The sequence below is a fragment of the Haemaphysalis longicornis genome, unplaced genomic scaffold, assembly GCF_048455015.1.
Source record: "Haemaphysalis longicornis isolate Haplotype H1 unplaced genomic scaffold, Haemaphysalis longicornis Haplotype H1 scaffold_10, whole genome shotgun sequence".
NCBI classification, from domain to species: domain Eukaryota; kingdom Metazoa; phylum Arthropoda; class Arachnida; order Ixodida; family Ixodidae; genus Haemaphysalis; species Haemaphysalis longicornis.
Window position 1 is genome coordinate 57,686,412 of NW_027526204.1, and position 14,971 is coordinate 57,701,382.

The window sequence follows — 14,971 nt, forward strand, 5'->3', positions numbered from 1 at the left end:
TTTCCGAAAAGAAACAATATCGAACCTCTTGGAGACTGTCAGAATATATAGTTTTGCACCTTCGGAAATACCTTTTTACAGAAACGAAACTTGTTGATAAACAGCTCGCAGTGTTCAAGGCTGATTGTAAGTGCTTTCCTTGTCTGAACTAACATCCGGCAATTTGGTGTTATTTTTCGACTTTCACCTGGAGCTGTTATCACAGAAGTAAGGTGTGGGGGCTGTAAAATCATGAACGGCAGGTTTTTTTCAAGGAGCAGTAGCAGGTGACAGAGGTGCAGTGGCAAATGGGTTTGAGTTTAGTGACTGTGTAGTAGCACCAAATATGAATTTTGCTATAAAAAAATGAAACCAAGACGGTGGGAAACCGGCTGAAAATGCCAGGTACACTTGTTAGACATGTAGGCATGTGGGAGACCTACAGAAATAAACCTTGGTAGAATAAAACTACTGTTTCCAGAAACCAAAGCTCACTAGTAAATGGCTGGTGTCATTTTCAGGTAATTATGAGCTTTAAATGCTGTCAGATTAGAAAACTGACAGCATAATTTGGTGTTTAACTGGCTTAACACCTTTTGATCAAGAAAATTTGATGGTAATAGCACATAGCCACGAGCAGCATGCTTTTCTGTGAAGCGCAGTAGCCATGCCCGCTTTCGCAACAACACACGCACCTCGCTTGCAAGAAATGCTGCGAAAAATCTCAATGTCATCTGAGCAAAAAATTTAAAATGATTCAAAAAGTTCAGTGTCTAGGCTGCACGCCACTCATGATTAGGTGCACAAGAAATGACTGCATGTCAAAATTAGCACTCTAATGCATCAACAACCAGTAACCGATTTGAATGGGCATTGTAACGGGAGAGTTAAGTGGCAAGGCCAGAAAAGAGCAGCAATGGTAACTGATGTGCTTAAAGCTCGAACGGATGAGCAACTTTCTCAGCGGTGGCCCACGATGCACTGACTTGCGGAGAAGCTAGCTTTTATAACCAGAAATAGCAACAGTCAACACGCATCCATTGTGTTGTGGATGACACCAAAAAGTACAAACACATGTAACACCCTCCAAGGGTCTCATGATGGAAGCCGGTGCATGCTGTGGTGGAAAGAGGGTGGGAAAGGAGGAGTCCAACAGACGCTAAACGCACACAAGCAAAAGAACTTTTTCAATGCTGGAGAAACCATAAGTCAGATGCTGCCGCCGTTACTGGCCACTCCAGCAGGTTCTTTCTTGTTGACAAGGGTTCTGGCCGCGCCGTATTTGTGAAGTCGCATGTGTGAAGCAATTAGTCTTCCTCTCCCAGCATCATTGCTTTGCAAAAAAGTATCAGGGTGCACCACTGCGCTGTGTGCTGTGGGAGGCCACGCACACGCAGTCGATTTGTAACAGCTTCTCTGCGGAGGCTGGAGGTCCTGATGGGTAAGAGTCATCAACCATTGTCCAGAGGGATGGTTTTGATGTGTAGTCCTTTATAGGTGCTCATTCCCAGACCTTGGTTTATTGATGTTGTGCTGGTCTCCTAGGTGATTCCATTGGGTCAGGCACAGGACGAAGCATCCCACTTTGACGACTGTGGCTTAGTCAGGCGAGCAACAGAGCAACTCCAAAAAACACAATTGCCTTGCTGGCAAGCACAAAGACTGATGAACACTAAATTTTTACCAGGCGTCTAGTTGTGTCAAAAATATGCAAATAACTAACTACAATAGTTCACATTTTATGCCAGCTAAGCTTTAGCCAGGCACATAAACTTGAAAGGCTGACATTTCACATCAATGGAAATGTCCAACACAAAAAGGAACGCAATCAAAACCTGAGTCAGGAAGAACAGAGCAGTTGAGAAAGTGAGGTGTCTGGAGGTTACTACTTCTTTTGAGAGCTGCGACTGAAGCTCTTGGAACCACTGCGGGGGCTCAGTGGCTAAGGCATGGTGCTGCTGAGCCCTAAGGACGCGAGTTGGATCCTGGGTGTGGTGGCCGCTTTTCTGATGGAGGCAAAAAGCAAAAACACCCAAGTGTTTGAGATTTCAGCACACGTTAAAGACCCCCCGGGGTCAAATTTAATCTGGAGCCCTCCACTACGGACTGCCTCATAGTGCAGGTGTTGCCTCAGTGCATTACACAGCACAAAAAAAGAGCTCTCAGCATTGCGCTGAGCTTTCCCCTTTTTGCCCGTTCCCTAAAGGCTTCTGCAAACACGTGAGAGGACAATGGTCAATCTTTTTGACAAATGTCAAGCACATGGAAAAAAAACGGTGAAATTTTCACCCCTCGGGCTAGGCACACGCATTTGGTCTCAGTAGCACAGTATGCGTGACGGAACGTGAGCCTGTGGCGCTCTTCCTTGGCACGTGAAACAATCGCCACAAGTTTGCCCAAAAGTTTCTTCTTTCTGACTGTCCCTCACCTCTTTAGCAGCATAATCGGTAAGCAAACACTGAAGGGTGCTAGCATTCTCCTTCTTGGCTACCACAAATGCACTAGGCCTATACTGCCCCGTTTCCACTGATGGTGCAGCTGACTGACTACTTGTGATGCTTTGTGGACTTACTCTAAAATTACAAAAATAGGCAACTATTCTTTAGGCATGTCCTTTGCATACCTTCAGCAACTCTCCACCAATCCTTTTTTCAGTTTTTAGATTTAGGGCATCAACAAAAATGCTCCCTTCAAGGTGCCAGCACCATAAAGATAAACTATGTGTCAACCCAACACTGTCTTGCATACCTTGCCACTTTCTTCTATTTCTTTTATTACAACTGTCAGGTTAGGTAAAAATAGCATATATCAGTTGCCAGTATGGCATTACATAAAAGTTTGCTCTTTTCTTTTTTGTCAACATAGGGATCCAACCAACGATCACGAGAGGATCAGTTTCGGAGGGCAGCCGTACGTGAGCGAATCCAGTCAGCGGCACAGCCTCATGAAGACCACCTTCATCATCTATGAAACCGTGGATGTCAGCGAACTGCCTTACACCTGCAATGCCTGCAAGAAAGTCTTTGCTCAGGAATGCGATCTTCTCACACACAGCAGAGTGCACACTGATGAAAGACCTTACTTATGCGAGATCTGCCAGAAGAGATTCACACAGAAAGGGATACTAGTGAACCACATGAAGCTGCATAGTGGTGAGAAACCCAATGTATGTGATATTTGTCAGAAAGCGTTTATAAAGAAAGGAGATTTGAATCGGCACAGGAGGTCCCACAGTGGTGAAAAGCCATTTGTATGTGGTATTTGTAGGAAAAGGTTTACCCAGAAAGCACACCTGGTAACCCACGAAACGTCGCATGCAGAGTACAAGCCGTACTCTTGTGGCACCTGCCAGAAGAGCTTTGTAAAGAAAAACGACCTGCTAAGGCACCAAAAATTGCACACAAATCTTCACGTCTGCGGCACTTGTGGGATGAGCTTCACCAAGAAGGACAACCTGATTAGGCACGAAAAATTACATACTGGTGAAATGGTGCACATGTGTGATGTCTGTCAAACAGGTTTTGCGACGAAAGATAATCTAGTCAGGCACAAAAAATTGCACAGTGGCGAACGACCGTATGTTTGCAGGCTTTGCCAAAAGAGCTTTGCTCAAAAGGATACCCTGGTTGGGCATGAAAGATTGCACTCGGGCGAAAAGCCGCATGTCTGCAAGACCTGCCAAAGGGGCTTTGCTAAGAAAGGTAACCTGGTCAGCCATGAAAAGTTGCACAGAAATTAAAATCATGGTACACGCAACTTCGGAAGCAGGTGTTGAAATTACCATTATCATGTTTCTCCAGATCGTGGAGATGACGCAAAAGCCAGTTGGGTTGAAAAGGCTGAGCCAACGGGTTGTATCTTGGAGTGAGCCCCGAAGCGCAATCAGTCCAGTCCAGCAGTCCAGCATTGAGTTCCCGGCCGGGGGATCACACAATAAATCCTCTTCCTCATTTGGATGGCCTATGAGCCTTATTTGTCAGTGTCTGCTGCACCTTTTCTCAACAAGGGTATTCCCAAAATGTTGCCTACTTCACCTTACGGCGGTGGCAGCTGTCAAGCGACTTGTGTTGAAGGTACTTCGTTGATGCACACTTCGTTCATGTGAGACTGCACACCACCTATCAACGTCATGCACTGAGCTTTATCGGAAATTTCTGGGTAAAAACTAACATTGCTGTTGGGACAAATAGTTTAATAACAGTTTGCATAAAATTTATGGTTGAAATGTATTCGTGTGGAATTCGATGTCTTCTAAATAAGTCTGACATTGAGAAAAGTTACCATTCATTTCAGTTTTATTCATAATAACGGGGAGAAACATTGTAGGTAGCACAGTGGTAACAAGGCCTTCCATTGATGATGTTCATGTAAATGCTGCCCTGTGATATCTTCGATATTTTTATACTTTAAAATTATATGTCTTGATATTAAAACTTTTTCAGTGATCTAAAACTGTTTGTCTGAATGGTTTACATAGAAGCTTTCGAGAGAGTGCACACCTCAGCGTCTCAAGGAATTTATCCCGCTGACCACGCTTATGTGCTAGGAAGGTTGTACAATTGCTAGGAGCACCAAAGCTGCTGCATATTAGGAAAGGTTTTATCATAGAAGGAATCCTTGCCAGCCCCAAAAATGTGCACACCATCCAGACGACCCACAACCATACGGTAAAATTTTTGTTGGCATATAAACAGATTGCTGCTCTCAACAGAAGTCACAGTGCTAGAGCATGAAGCCGAAACTGTGCTTCGCTTTTGGTAAATCTTGATGCAATTGAATTGAGCAAATCTTCAATAAGCAGAATGTCCACCTAACCGCAGCTGATTACGCAAAGCGCCTGTTCTTGTCTGTTGCAGAAACGATTGTTATTTAGCACATTCAATGGTCACAGTTGGTTCGAAGCAACCCCCCCCCAGATTTTTTTTCCAGGCAGTGCGTAAGCGAGATCTAGGGTTGCCTTCAGCAGAACTCCTACCTTTCTATGACCCATAACTCCCTCCCCCACGAATAAAATTTTTCTGGCTACGGCCCTGATTCTTATGCAAAAGCTGCCATTAAACTGTCCCGTGTGGAAAGGGAAAAAGTGCCAATCATACCATTGTGCTCAAGCTGTCCCGTAGTTTCAAAAGATAGCTGTGCAGTCAAACATGATGGTTCTGTTTTCAGTGCGAAGCAAACCGGCCGCTGTGCTTGCTGAGGAAATCTAATCTAGTGACCAAGCTTTGGAACCAACAAAAAACGAAGAAACCACTGTGTGGGATATGCAAAATGCGTCTTCAGTCTTCATTACCTTTACGAAAAGGCACTTAAAGGAGCCATGATGAGAAAATACAAGTTGGGTTTATTAGAAAGACTGCTTAGTCCCGATAACGACGATGCTAATATCATCGCAATCTTCAAACAAATAACGGAGATGTTAAAGAAAACGTGTGAAGCAGTCGCGACCCCCTAGCCAATTTCCCGCAACTTTTCTATGACGTCACGCAACCTTGTTTGTGCGATTGGCGGCCGCCTAACTGAGCTGTCGCGACGACACATGACTGGACGTCTGTAATGGGACCTCCAGTTCCATTTGACCGCATCACTTGAATGCTACCGTGCAGTTAACGCACTGAAAATTGTGTTTTATTGTTGGCCCGTACGACGCCATTGTTGCTCATAACACGTCACTCTGGCGCAAAATTTGAAAGTTTTTAAATACTTCTTGCTTTTTTTTCGTTAAAAAACATCTTTTGGGGCGGTAATGGAGCTGAGTGAGATACTGAATCTTAGTTCTTTCAAATTAAACCAAGTTGTATTTTCTCTTCATGGCTCCTTTAAGAGATCACAAGATGCCTTAAAGGGGCCATGAAGACATATGGCAAGTTTGCTTTATTTGAAAGATGGCCTCATTAGAATAACTCTGACACTACTTGGAATGCAAACTTCCCTGAAATGAGCTGTATAATTAGGGAAACAAAAAATAGGCATGCGACACACCTAGCTACTTTTCTGCACAGCTTATGACATGTTATGGGCAGTTCATTGTGATTGGCTGAAGCTGGCAGAATCCAACCCAAATAGAACAGTTACTGTGAGGTTGCAGGACGAGCTATTTGTGCTTAAAGTTAGTGACATGCTTTTTATAGCATTAAGAATGGTGGGATGAACAATGAAAGTTATGAACACATAAACATAAAAGCACCAGTGCGTACGTCGCGCACTATGCCGGCCAAAGCTTCACAGCCGTGGGGCGCGTTGTGCTTGTCTTACACCACACTGGCCAACTCGCATAAGCGGCATCGCCCCTTATGTGACCTTGTTTGTCAAGCTTACCCAAGTTTTCCTCGGTGACTACAATCACCTGTATAAAAAAGCAAGCCAGGTATAAATCCGGTCAAAAACAGCAAGTGGAGAGACCAGTCCTCAAGCGGTATCATCGCGCCATCTATGAAGGAAGACAGTTAACAGGGCAGCAAATTCATTTTTTTTGCCGTTCACAGCAGCCTTGTGAACGTACTAACGTTTGTGTTGAGTACATTTCCTCAATACATCCCTAATGCCACCAAACACAATTTAGTGGGAGAATGAAAATTTTCTCAAATTTTCTCATAAATGTTTAGTTTCTCAGTGAAAAATGCACCATTTCCTGCCAGACAAGCATTGTGGTACTGTAAAACACCAAATCTTTTGAAGAAAACAAACTTTTTTTATGGGCCGTTCTTGGAAGTACTGGCTCAGGCAGCCTAACAATGGTATGAAGGAATTGAAAGGGTAGAGCTGGAAGTGCAATGAAGGACATGTGGCTGCAGTGCTCTGGAATAAACATACAAGGGTTGCTAATCTCAAAGACAAATTCATACACAAAATAACGAGTCCAAAATGACTGCAAAGGCAGCAAATAAACGTGTGGGCACTGTTTGAATGCACTGTTCAAGGAGCCATGAAGAGAAAATACAACTTGGTTTAATTTGAAAGAACTACGATTCAGTATCTCACTCAGCTCCTTTACAGCCCCAAAAGATGTTTTTTAACGAAAAAAAAGCAAGAAGTATTTGAAAACTTTCAAATTTTGCGCCACAGTGACGTGTTATGAGCAATAATGACGTCATACGGGCCAACAATAAAATATAATTTTCAGTGCCTTAACTGCACGTTAGCATTCAAGTGATGCGGTCAAATGGAACTAGAGGCCCCATTACAGACGTCCAGTCATGTGTCGTCGCGACAGGTCAGTTAGGCGGCCGCCAATCGCACAAACAAGGTTCCTTGACGTCATAAAACAGTTGCGGGAAATTGGCTAGGGGGTCGCAACTGCTTCACACGTTTTCTTTAATTTCTCCGTTATCTGTTCGAAGATTGCGATGATATTGGTATCATTGTTATCGGGACTAAGCAGTCTTTCTAATAAACCAAACCTGTATTTTGTCCTCATGGCTCCTTTAAGGCTATAATAACTTCATTTTTTTGTTCTTGAAATTACACCATTAGACCTGGCTTGCTGAGTGTAACACAGCAAGCTATGCTTATATACGTTAGCTTTTCAGAATGGGGCCATTGCAAGTTATTGCCGATTAGTGACTAACTCCCTATCTCCTCATTCCGCTTCTAGTATTCCATATGTATTTTATATGTTGAAGGTTTGGGGCACATAATGCCTCGGAAATTTGGCAAAAATAATTAAACTGGTCTGCAAGCTCGGCACCCCTTCATTGCAAGAATACTTTCTCCAGTTGGTTTTCTTGCCGTTTTTTTCTCTCAATGTATCTTGCAACACAATGTGTCAAAGATGCAGTTATGTCGTTCTTTGCCTTTCCCATTTTCTTGTTAAATTTATTTGTGAAAAACCCAAACAGCACCCATTTATTGTACCTCTAGTAACAAATTATTACAGTGCTTACCTTGTGAGTTTGCTTTTAAGGTAACGTGTAATACAGGCCTCGCATGAATTTTGGAGTTTCTAATATTTTGGATTTATAACTGAATGAGCATAATGGGGTTCTATGTCCCTCAAGTTATCATTCCATGCATTTGTGTCAGCAGGAGAAAGAGAAAGTGTGTAAAATTTTGGATTGTAAAAAGGTTATTTAATAAAATGTAATTTGTTTATTTTCATGTTTATGTCTACTCTCTACTTGCATGAAAGCCTCATATAACTAGGATTTTATCACCGTATCAAAGAGTAGCAGAAATTTTTGAATTGGAAAAGGGGGTTTGAAGGCGCCATTTTTCTGCATCATCCTCGACATCAATTTATGGATATCAGCCATGACGATAAGAGTTCAAATCTGGGTGCAAGAATAATGGTATGCGAAGATGTTCAACCTGTCAGGCCCGCGCGTGAATGAAAAAAAGCCAATAGCTATGTTACGGCATAAAATAATTCTCAATGCAGAGATAGTAGGAAAATACCATACAATGCAGCGTTACAGTTTATTGTCAGGTCAGCCGAAACGTAAATGCACACGGACGCGCTTGGGTGCCGTCCTCGTACAAAAGAAAAGCGGTTGCGAAAAGGTAATTGTTTATGCCAGCCGTGGTCTGTCGAAGGAGGAGAAAAACTACTCGGCCTCCGAGAAAGAGTGCCTGTCTATCATATGGGCCATTTCAAAATTTCGCCCATACGTGTATGGTAGACCGTTCAAAGTTCTGACAGACCACCATGCGCTGTGTTGGCTCGCCAATTTGAAGGACCCCTCTGGCCGTACTGGCCGATGGAGCTTGCACGTACAAGAATTGAACGTTACAATCTCCTATAAATCCGACGAGAAACACTCCGACGCCGACTGTCCGTCCCGCGCCCCCGTCGACCCACCGCCTCAAGACTCAGATGCAGACAGCGCGTTCTTCGGTGTCGTGTCGGAGAGCGACCTAGCCGCCCAGCAGCGTGCCGACCCCGAGTTGCGCGTCATGATCGACTACCTCGAAGGACGCAGTGTCACCGTGCCTACGGCCTTCAAACGCAACATACCAGCATTCAACCTCATAAACCCCGTCCTTGTGAAGAAAAATTTCAACCCCGGAACAAGAACAAATTATCTTCTTGTAATCTCTGCAGACCTTAGCAACGAAATTTTGGAAGCGTGCCACGACAGCCCGTCGCCCGGACTTCTTGGAACAGCACGCACTATTGGAAAAATCAAGACGAAGTACTACTGGCCCCACTTTACAACCGATGTGTCCCACTACGTACGGACCTGCCGTGACTGACAGCGACAAAAAACGCCACCGACGAGACCGCCGGACTTCTGCAACCGATCGCCGTCGCATCGAGGCTCTTCCAACAGATTGGAATGGTCCTTTTGGGCCCCTATGTCACGATCACCGAACAAGTGGATTGTCGTAGCAACAGACTACATGACTCGCTACGCAGAGACCGCCGCTCTTCCGAGGGGGACTGCACAAGAAGTCGCGAAGTTCTTCATAAACCAAGTTGTGCTGCGACATGGAGCTCCTGAAGTCCTAATCACGGACCGCGGAACAGCCGTTACTGCGGATGCGGAGCTGATGCAAGGAATATTAGGCTACAAACACGGATCACCGAAGAACGACGGCGTACAACCCCCAAACGAACGGACTAACGGAACTTCTGAACAAGACGATCATGGATATGCTGTCAATGTACGTCGACGTTGAACATAAGACTTGGGATGAAGTTCTCCCGTATGTCACGTTTTCGTATACCGGCTATCCAGGAAACTACGCAGATGACGCCGTTCGAGCTTGTCAAGACGGCCGACTACGGTGCTTGACGCCATGCTTCCGCATGTAGAAGACGACGACCTCATCCCCGACGTCCAAGGATTCCTTCAGCGCGCGGAAAAGGCCCGCCAGCTCGCTCGGGTTCGTACAACGGACCAGCAGCTGGTGGATGCCGGGCGCTACAACCTCCGACGCCTAGACGCCGAGTACCGCCCAGGGGATCGTGTGTGGGTTTGGACTCCCATCTGACGACGCGGACTAAGTGAGAAGCTTTTGCGACGGTATTTCGGACCCTACCAGATTCTACGATGTGTTGGCCAACTTACCTACGATGTGAACCCGATGTGAACCCGACGCAGGCAGCCCGAAGTTATCCACGTGGTTTGCCTGAAACCTTACTACACGAGATGAACTTTTTTGTGTTTGTTCGGAGAGTTTTTTTTTATTTTAGCATCGGGTTGGTGCACTCTTACAAAGGGGGGGTAATTCCGGGAACCATGCATTGGTTTTATTTATGTTTTGTTTTTGCCGACCGGCGCTGCGCCGGGCTGTGTTTCAAATTCAAATTCAAATTTATTCATTGATGTAGTTATCTGTGTTATCCGTGTGCGAAGTGAAGCCCGTGTTCCAATCTTTATTTTTATGTCGCACTTGTTATCTCTTTTAATAGGGAGAACGTTTCGAACTGTCAGCAGTCTAGAATAATCTTCTTTGATCTCTCAGTGTTCTGGATGAAATCGACGGTACGAGAAACACTCGCGCCCAACGATAAATGCCCGCAATGCGGACGCCGCGGCATTCGACTCGCCGACGCTCGCCTGCACACGTCACTTTGTTGACTGCTGCTTCGCCGCCTGCGTATTCTTTGAGTTGTTAGGAGAGCACAAGTTCGCTCCAATAAACGTGTTTTCCTTCAAGACAACTGCGTCGTCTTTGGCTTCGTGACAATATCAAATAGTCGTTGTAACTCTTTAACCAGCACTGGGAAACAGGAACTCTACCAATTGCCAGTTTCAGCGTCCCGTGGCAACAGGGGGAAAGAGAGAAGTCAAAAGAAGATATATGCCCACGCACGCGTACGGCGCACATTTGGCTATACACATTCGTTCTAAGAAATTCGGTCACGTGATTAAAAAAGAGAGGGCAGACTTGGCTTGTGGGAATGTGAGAAAAGGGCAGTCAGACAGGGAGTTTCGAGAGGAAATGAGCGTACAATCCTATGCAAAGAGCACCAAGAAAAAAAAAGTAGGTGGGGGGGGGGACAGGTCATTAAAAGAAAGATAACACAGGTGCACGCACATGACGCGCCCCTGGAGGTACGCATCTGGTCGGCACATGGCGGCCTCGGGGAACCCCGAGGCGGTCAGCATGAATATTAGAAAACAGGAATACAAAAAAAGGAGGGGAGAGGAAAGCAATCATACACGCTCGCGTGCTCAAATAGATTTAAACAATTAAAGGATGGAGGACAAGGTGATGATTGAAAACACTTTGCCAATTTTTCCTTCATAAATGGCTTAAACACCGGCATTCAAAGAAAGTAAAACCAAGGGGTTTATTCATCCACTTCGTTACGTAAAGGAAAACTCTCTACGCCCCTTTGCCTCCAGTCTACGGATGCTCTCATACGTCGATCTAAATGCACAGAACACGCATTCCAGCGCTCTGGCTCACGCTTGCGTCACCCGCTGGGCAGCCACATTAGTAATCGCGGCACGCTCTTCGCGGACCCCCGCCAGATACATACAGGCATTGGGTAGTCCGGAGAAAAAAACAGTACCCAGAATTTTTTCACTACACTCAATACTTAACGAACAAAGCCGCGAGTACGGATACTTAACTCAATATTTAACGAGCGAGCCGCAATTGGAAATACAGTCTTAATAAAACAATGAAGACGGTCCGCTCAGTTATAAATGGTTTCTTGATTTCTTGATAGTTCTCTCGAGTTCGCGAAAAAATAATTATCTTTGTCACATCACTGCGGCCAAAACATCAGGTCTGAGCACGTCGATGCTTATTTGGGATCGGTAGGTTTGTAAACGAATTCTTGAATACCGAAAAGTGCAGTATTCCTCGCACTGTACAGGCTCTTCAGTTCGTAGAACCACTCATCCTGAAGTTTTGCATAAGATGAAGTTCTCGCCGTATCGCAGCTATCTATATTCGCAGAACTTCATGTTGAATTATTTGTAGCCCAGCCGCCGTAAACACCGGAACGTTGCGACACGGAGAAGCGGCTCATGTTGCTTGGCGTCTAGCGTCTACACCAACTCACTGCGGGGAAATTTGAAATACCCTGCACACGGCAACAACACGCGCAATGTACGCGCACACGAGCTCGGAGACGATCAAATTTGGTTTACTTAACGCATACTGGTGTAAACAGGTCCACCGCGTTAGCAAATAGTGCGCATCTACATGCATGCATATGTCTTTCCGCCTTCTTCTAACTTGTTCGCTAGTAATTATATATATATTTTGATACATACAACGTCCATAACATTTTGTCTTCATTCCAGAAACTATATCTGTTCTCAATACTCCGGTGAAAATTGCAACTACGGTCGTTGCGCACAGGAATACCAACGCAGCGCGCGGAATCTGCCTCCTTGTGCCTTCAACAAAAACTTTCTTTGCCACACATCGCCAAAACAGTTCTGTCATGCAAAAGCAACAAAAAACAAGTCACGAAGCAGGACTTTCCCCTCTGCCTTTTTATCACCTGGCCGAGTGTCCTTTCTGAACCTCCTTTGGTCCGACGAGGGTCGCTTTTGTCCTGTTGCTTCCCTATACTGCTTGACTAATATCTAATTGGGCTGCGCGGTAGAAGCAATGTTGATGGTTGCAGCGTCCACTACGCGGACGCCTCGCTCAGATAACACGATGACCGAGCAACCGCGGTAGCCACGTCCATCGACAAGCTGATCGTCAGCGCGTCACTGAGGACGACAGACCCAGCCGTTGCGGAAGAAGCAGCCGTGGCACTCGCACTCGTGCAACCGAGCGTGGACACCGTGGTCACAGATTCGAAGTCAGCCTACGGAAGCTTCCGAAGGGGAGTGATCTCTACCGCGGCGCGAGCCATTCTCTCCAAGCACAAGCCTCCGGGACGAGCCATCGAGCTTGTGTGGGTACCGGCTCACTCGAAGGTGGAAAGCAACGCCCTCGCCGACCACCACGCCCGAGAACTGTCCATCCGGGCCGAGGACGAGCCGGCTGAGCTACCGTATCCCGTGACGAGCTTTAAAGACATTACTCAGATGTACAGAAACGCGAGGTGCAAACTTCCCGAACCGCACCCATAAGTTAACCAGGCAACAGCAAACGATCCTGCGGCGCACGCAGGCGGGATGGCTAGCGCATCCCGTTCTGTACACCGAATGTACCCGGCGCTGCACGACACACTCTGCCCTTTCTGCAAAACGGAAAGAGGCACTCTGGCACACATCATAGCCGAGTGCAAAGACCTCAAGAACCCCCCACCTCCCTTTCCCCCCAACACCCCCAATCCCCAACCCCCCGAGCGATGGGAGACCTTGTTGTCCAGCCCCGCCCTGCCAACTCAGCTAGCACTGACGCACAGGGGCCAGGAGTTGCTGGAGGCATATGGGTCCCGTGAATAGGGAACCACCCCGTCTGGTGCCTGCGGGCACCATCGAATTTTCGAGCTCAGTAAAGTTGATTCTCTCTCTCTCTCTCCACCATATCCGTGGCCACGCTCACAGGTAGCCCGCACCGTCAAAGTTACTTCTGATCTGCCTAGGCACTAGAGAGCAGTTTTCAGGGAAGCTCGCTTTTGTAGCGTAAGCTACACAGGACGAGGTTGCGCAGTTTCGCACGGGCCGTGAAGGGCCGTACTGCGCAAGCGCGAAGAGCACGAGATAGGATTGAATTGGATTTGCTTGGATTGGATTAGATTGGATTAAATTGTATTGTATTGTAAATCCCATCCAATTGTAGTACCGGTGTTTAGGGAATTGGGTCTCCGCATTCGCCAGTCTGTGCATTCCAGACGAGTGACGTCATAGCCGCGGCAGACACTGGCGCCGGCGCGTGCACAGCTGTCGGCTACGTAGCGGAATAGCCAAGTCTGTCACTGCGCCGGAGCCGCTTGATAGCCGGTTCGCGTGGCTCCTGGAGAGCCTTGCTGCTCATGCGGGAGGAGCAGTGACTGGACGGGACTGGACTGGATTGAAAATCGTTTTAGCAGCAGTAAGCATAATAATCAGCTAATCCTAGACAACCAGGAAACCTAAGTACAACAGCTGAACCTTAGCTCACGCTACGTATATCCTGGCATAGCCGAGCTAAGCCACTAAAGTTGGAGTTGAAGTTCTTTATTCCAGTCAAGTACAATGGCTGCGGAGGCGGGAAAAAAAGCCGCTCTACTCGCGGCTTGACGGAGCTCCCACCCCCCACGACACAATCAGCAGGGACGAGGCAGCGGGGAAAAAATACAAAATTTAAAATGCAAGCAAACAAGAAGCAAGCAAACAACAACAAAAAAGAAAGGAAAATGCAAACGGAATAAAATATTTGTTGTAAACCAATTACGTCAAATGGGGGTATTCATGCTGTATTGTAAAAACATAAAAACATTTTCCGGAGGGTAGTGTAAGACGTAGAGCGAATGGATAAATCGTCGAAATCATTTGTTTAGTGCTAAAGGCAAAGTGTACGATAGAGTCTGGAGACCGAAATTTGTGCGAGCAGGTTTAATGTGCCAGTGTTCATGGTGTCGTGTGTAATGGGAAATTAAGTTCTCGTGTAAGCTAGCGCTGTCAGACAGAAAAGTAACATTGTTTTGCATCTGAGTTTTGAATAGTTGGAGAAGACGGAAGTCGTAAAGGTCATTGACGCAATAATGCTGTATTTAGAAAACAAGGGACTGGAAGATGATAAAGGTTGAACACGAGCAATTGCTCGTAACGCCTGCTTCTGTGATACTAAAGTTTTTACATATTTTTGGCAGTTGTGGTCCCCCAAACTAAATGACAGTAGTTGAGATGTGACTGAAATAGTGCATGGTAAATCAAAAGTTTAGTTTTCGTTGGCAGCATCCATTGCACCTTACGAAGAATACGTACTACACGCGCAAGGCTTGTCTGGATTTGCGCAAAATGGCTGTCTCAGAGCATAAATTTGTTGAACCGTACTCCTAAGCTTTTAACAACATTAGCTGTTTCAATTACATCATTCCCAAGCCTGAGGTGATCAGCGAAGTTGTACTTTACGTTTTTAGCTCTAAAAAATATTGCTTTAGTTTTCAGTGAGTTAATATTCAGTGCATTTTTCACGGACCATTCGT

The 14,971-nt window shown here is 45.9% G+C and overlaps 1 protein-coding gene across 3 annotated transcripts in view; it reads left to right on the forward strand.

Moving 5' to 3' along the window:
* LOC144158587 (uncharacterized) overlaps window positions 1–4,431 on the forward strand; it is a 74,820-nt gene extending 70,389 nt beyond the window's left edge. For all 3 annotated transcript variants that reach the window (XM_077689574.1, XM_077689575.1, XM_077689581.1), the window contains one exon: window positions 2,845–4,431. In XM_077689574.1, coding sequence (XP_077545700.1) covers window positions 2,845–3,718 — 874 coding nt within the window. In that variant the 3' untranslated portion in view covers window positions 3,719–4,431. The remainder of the gene's footprint in view (window positions 1–2,844) is intronic.
* Window positions 4,432–14,971: the final 10,540 nt, after the last annotated feature.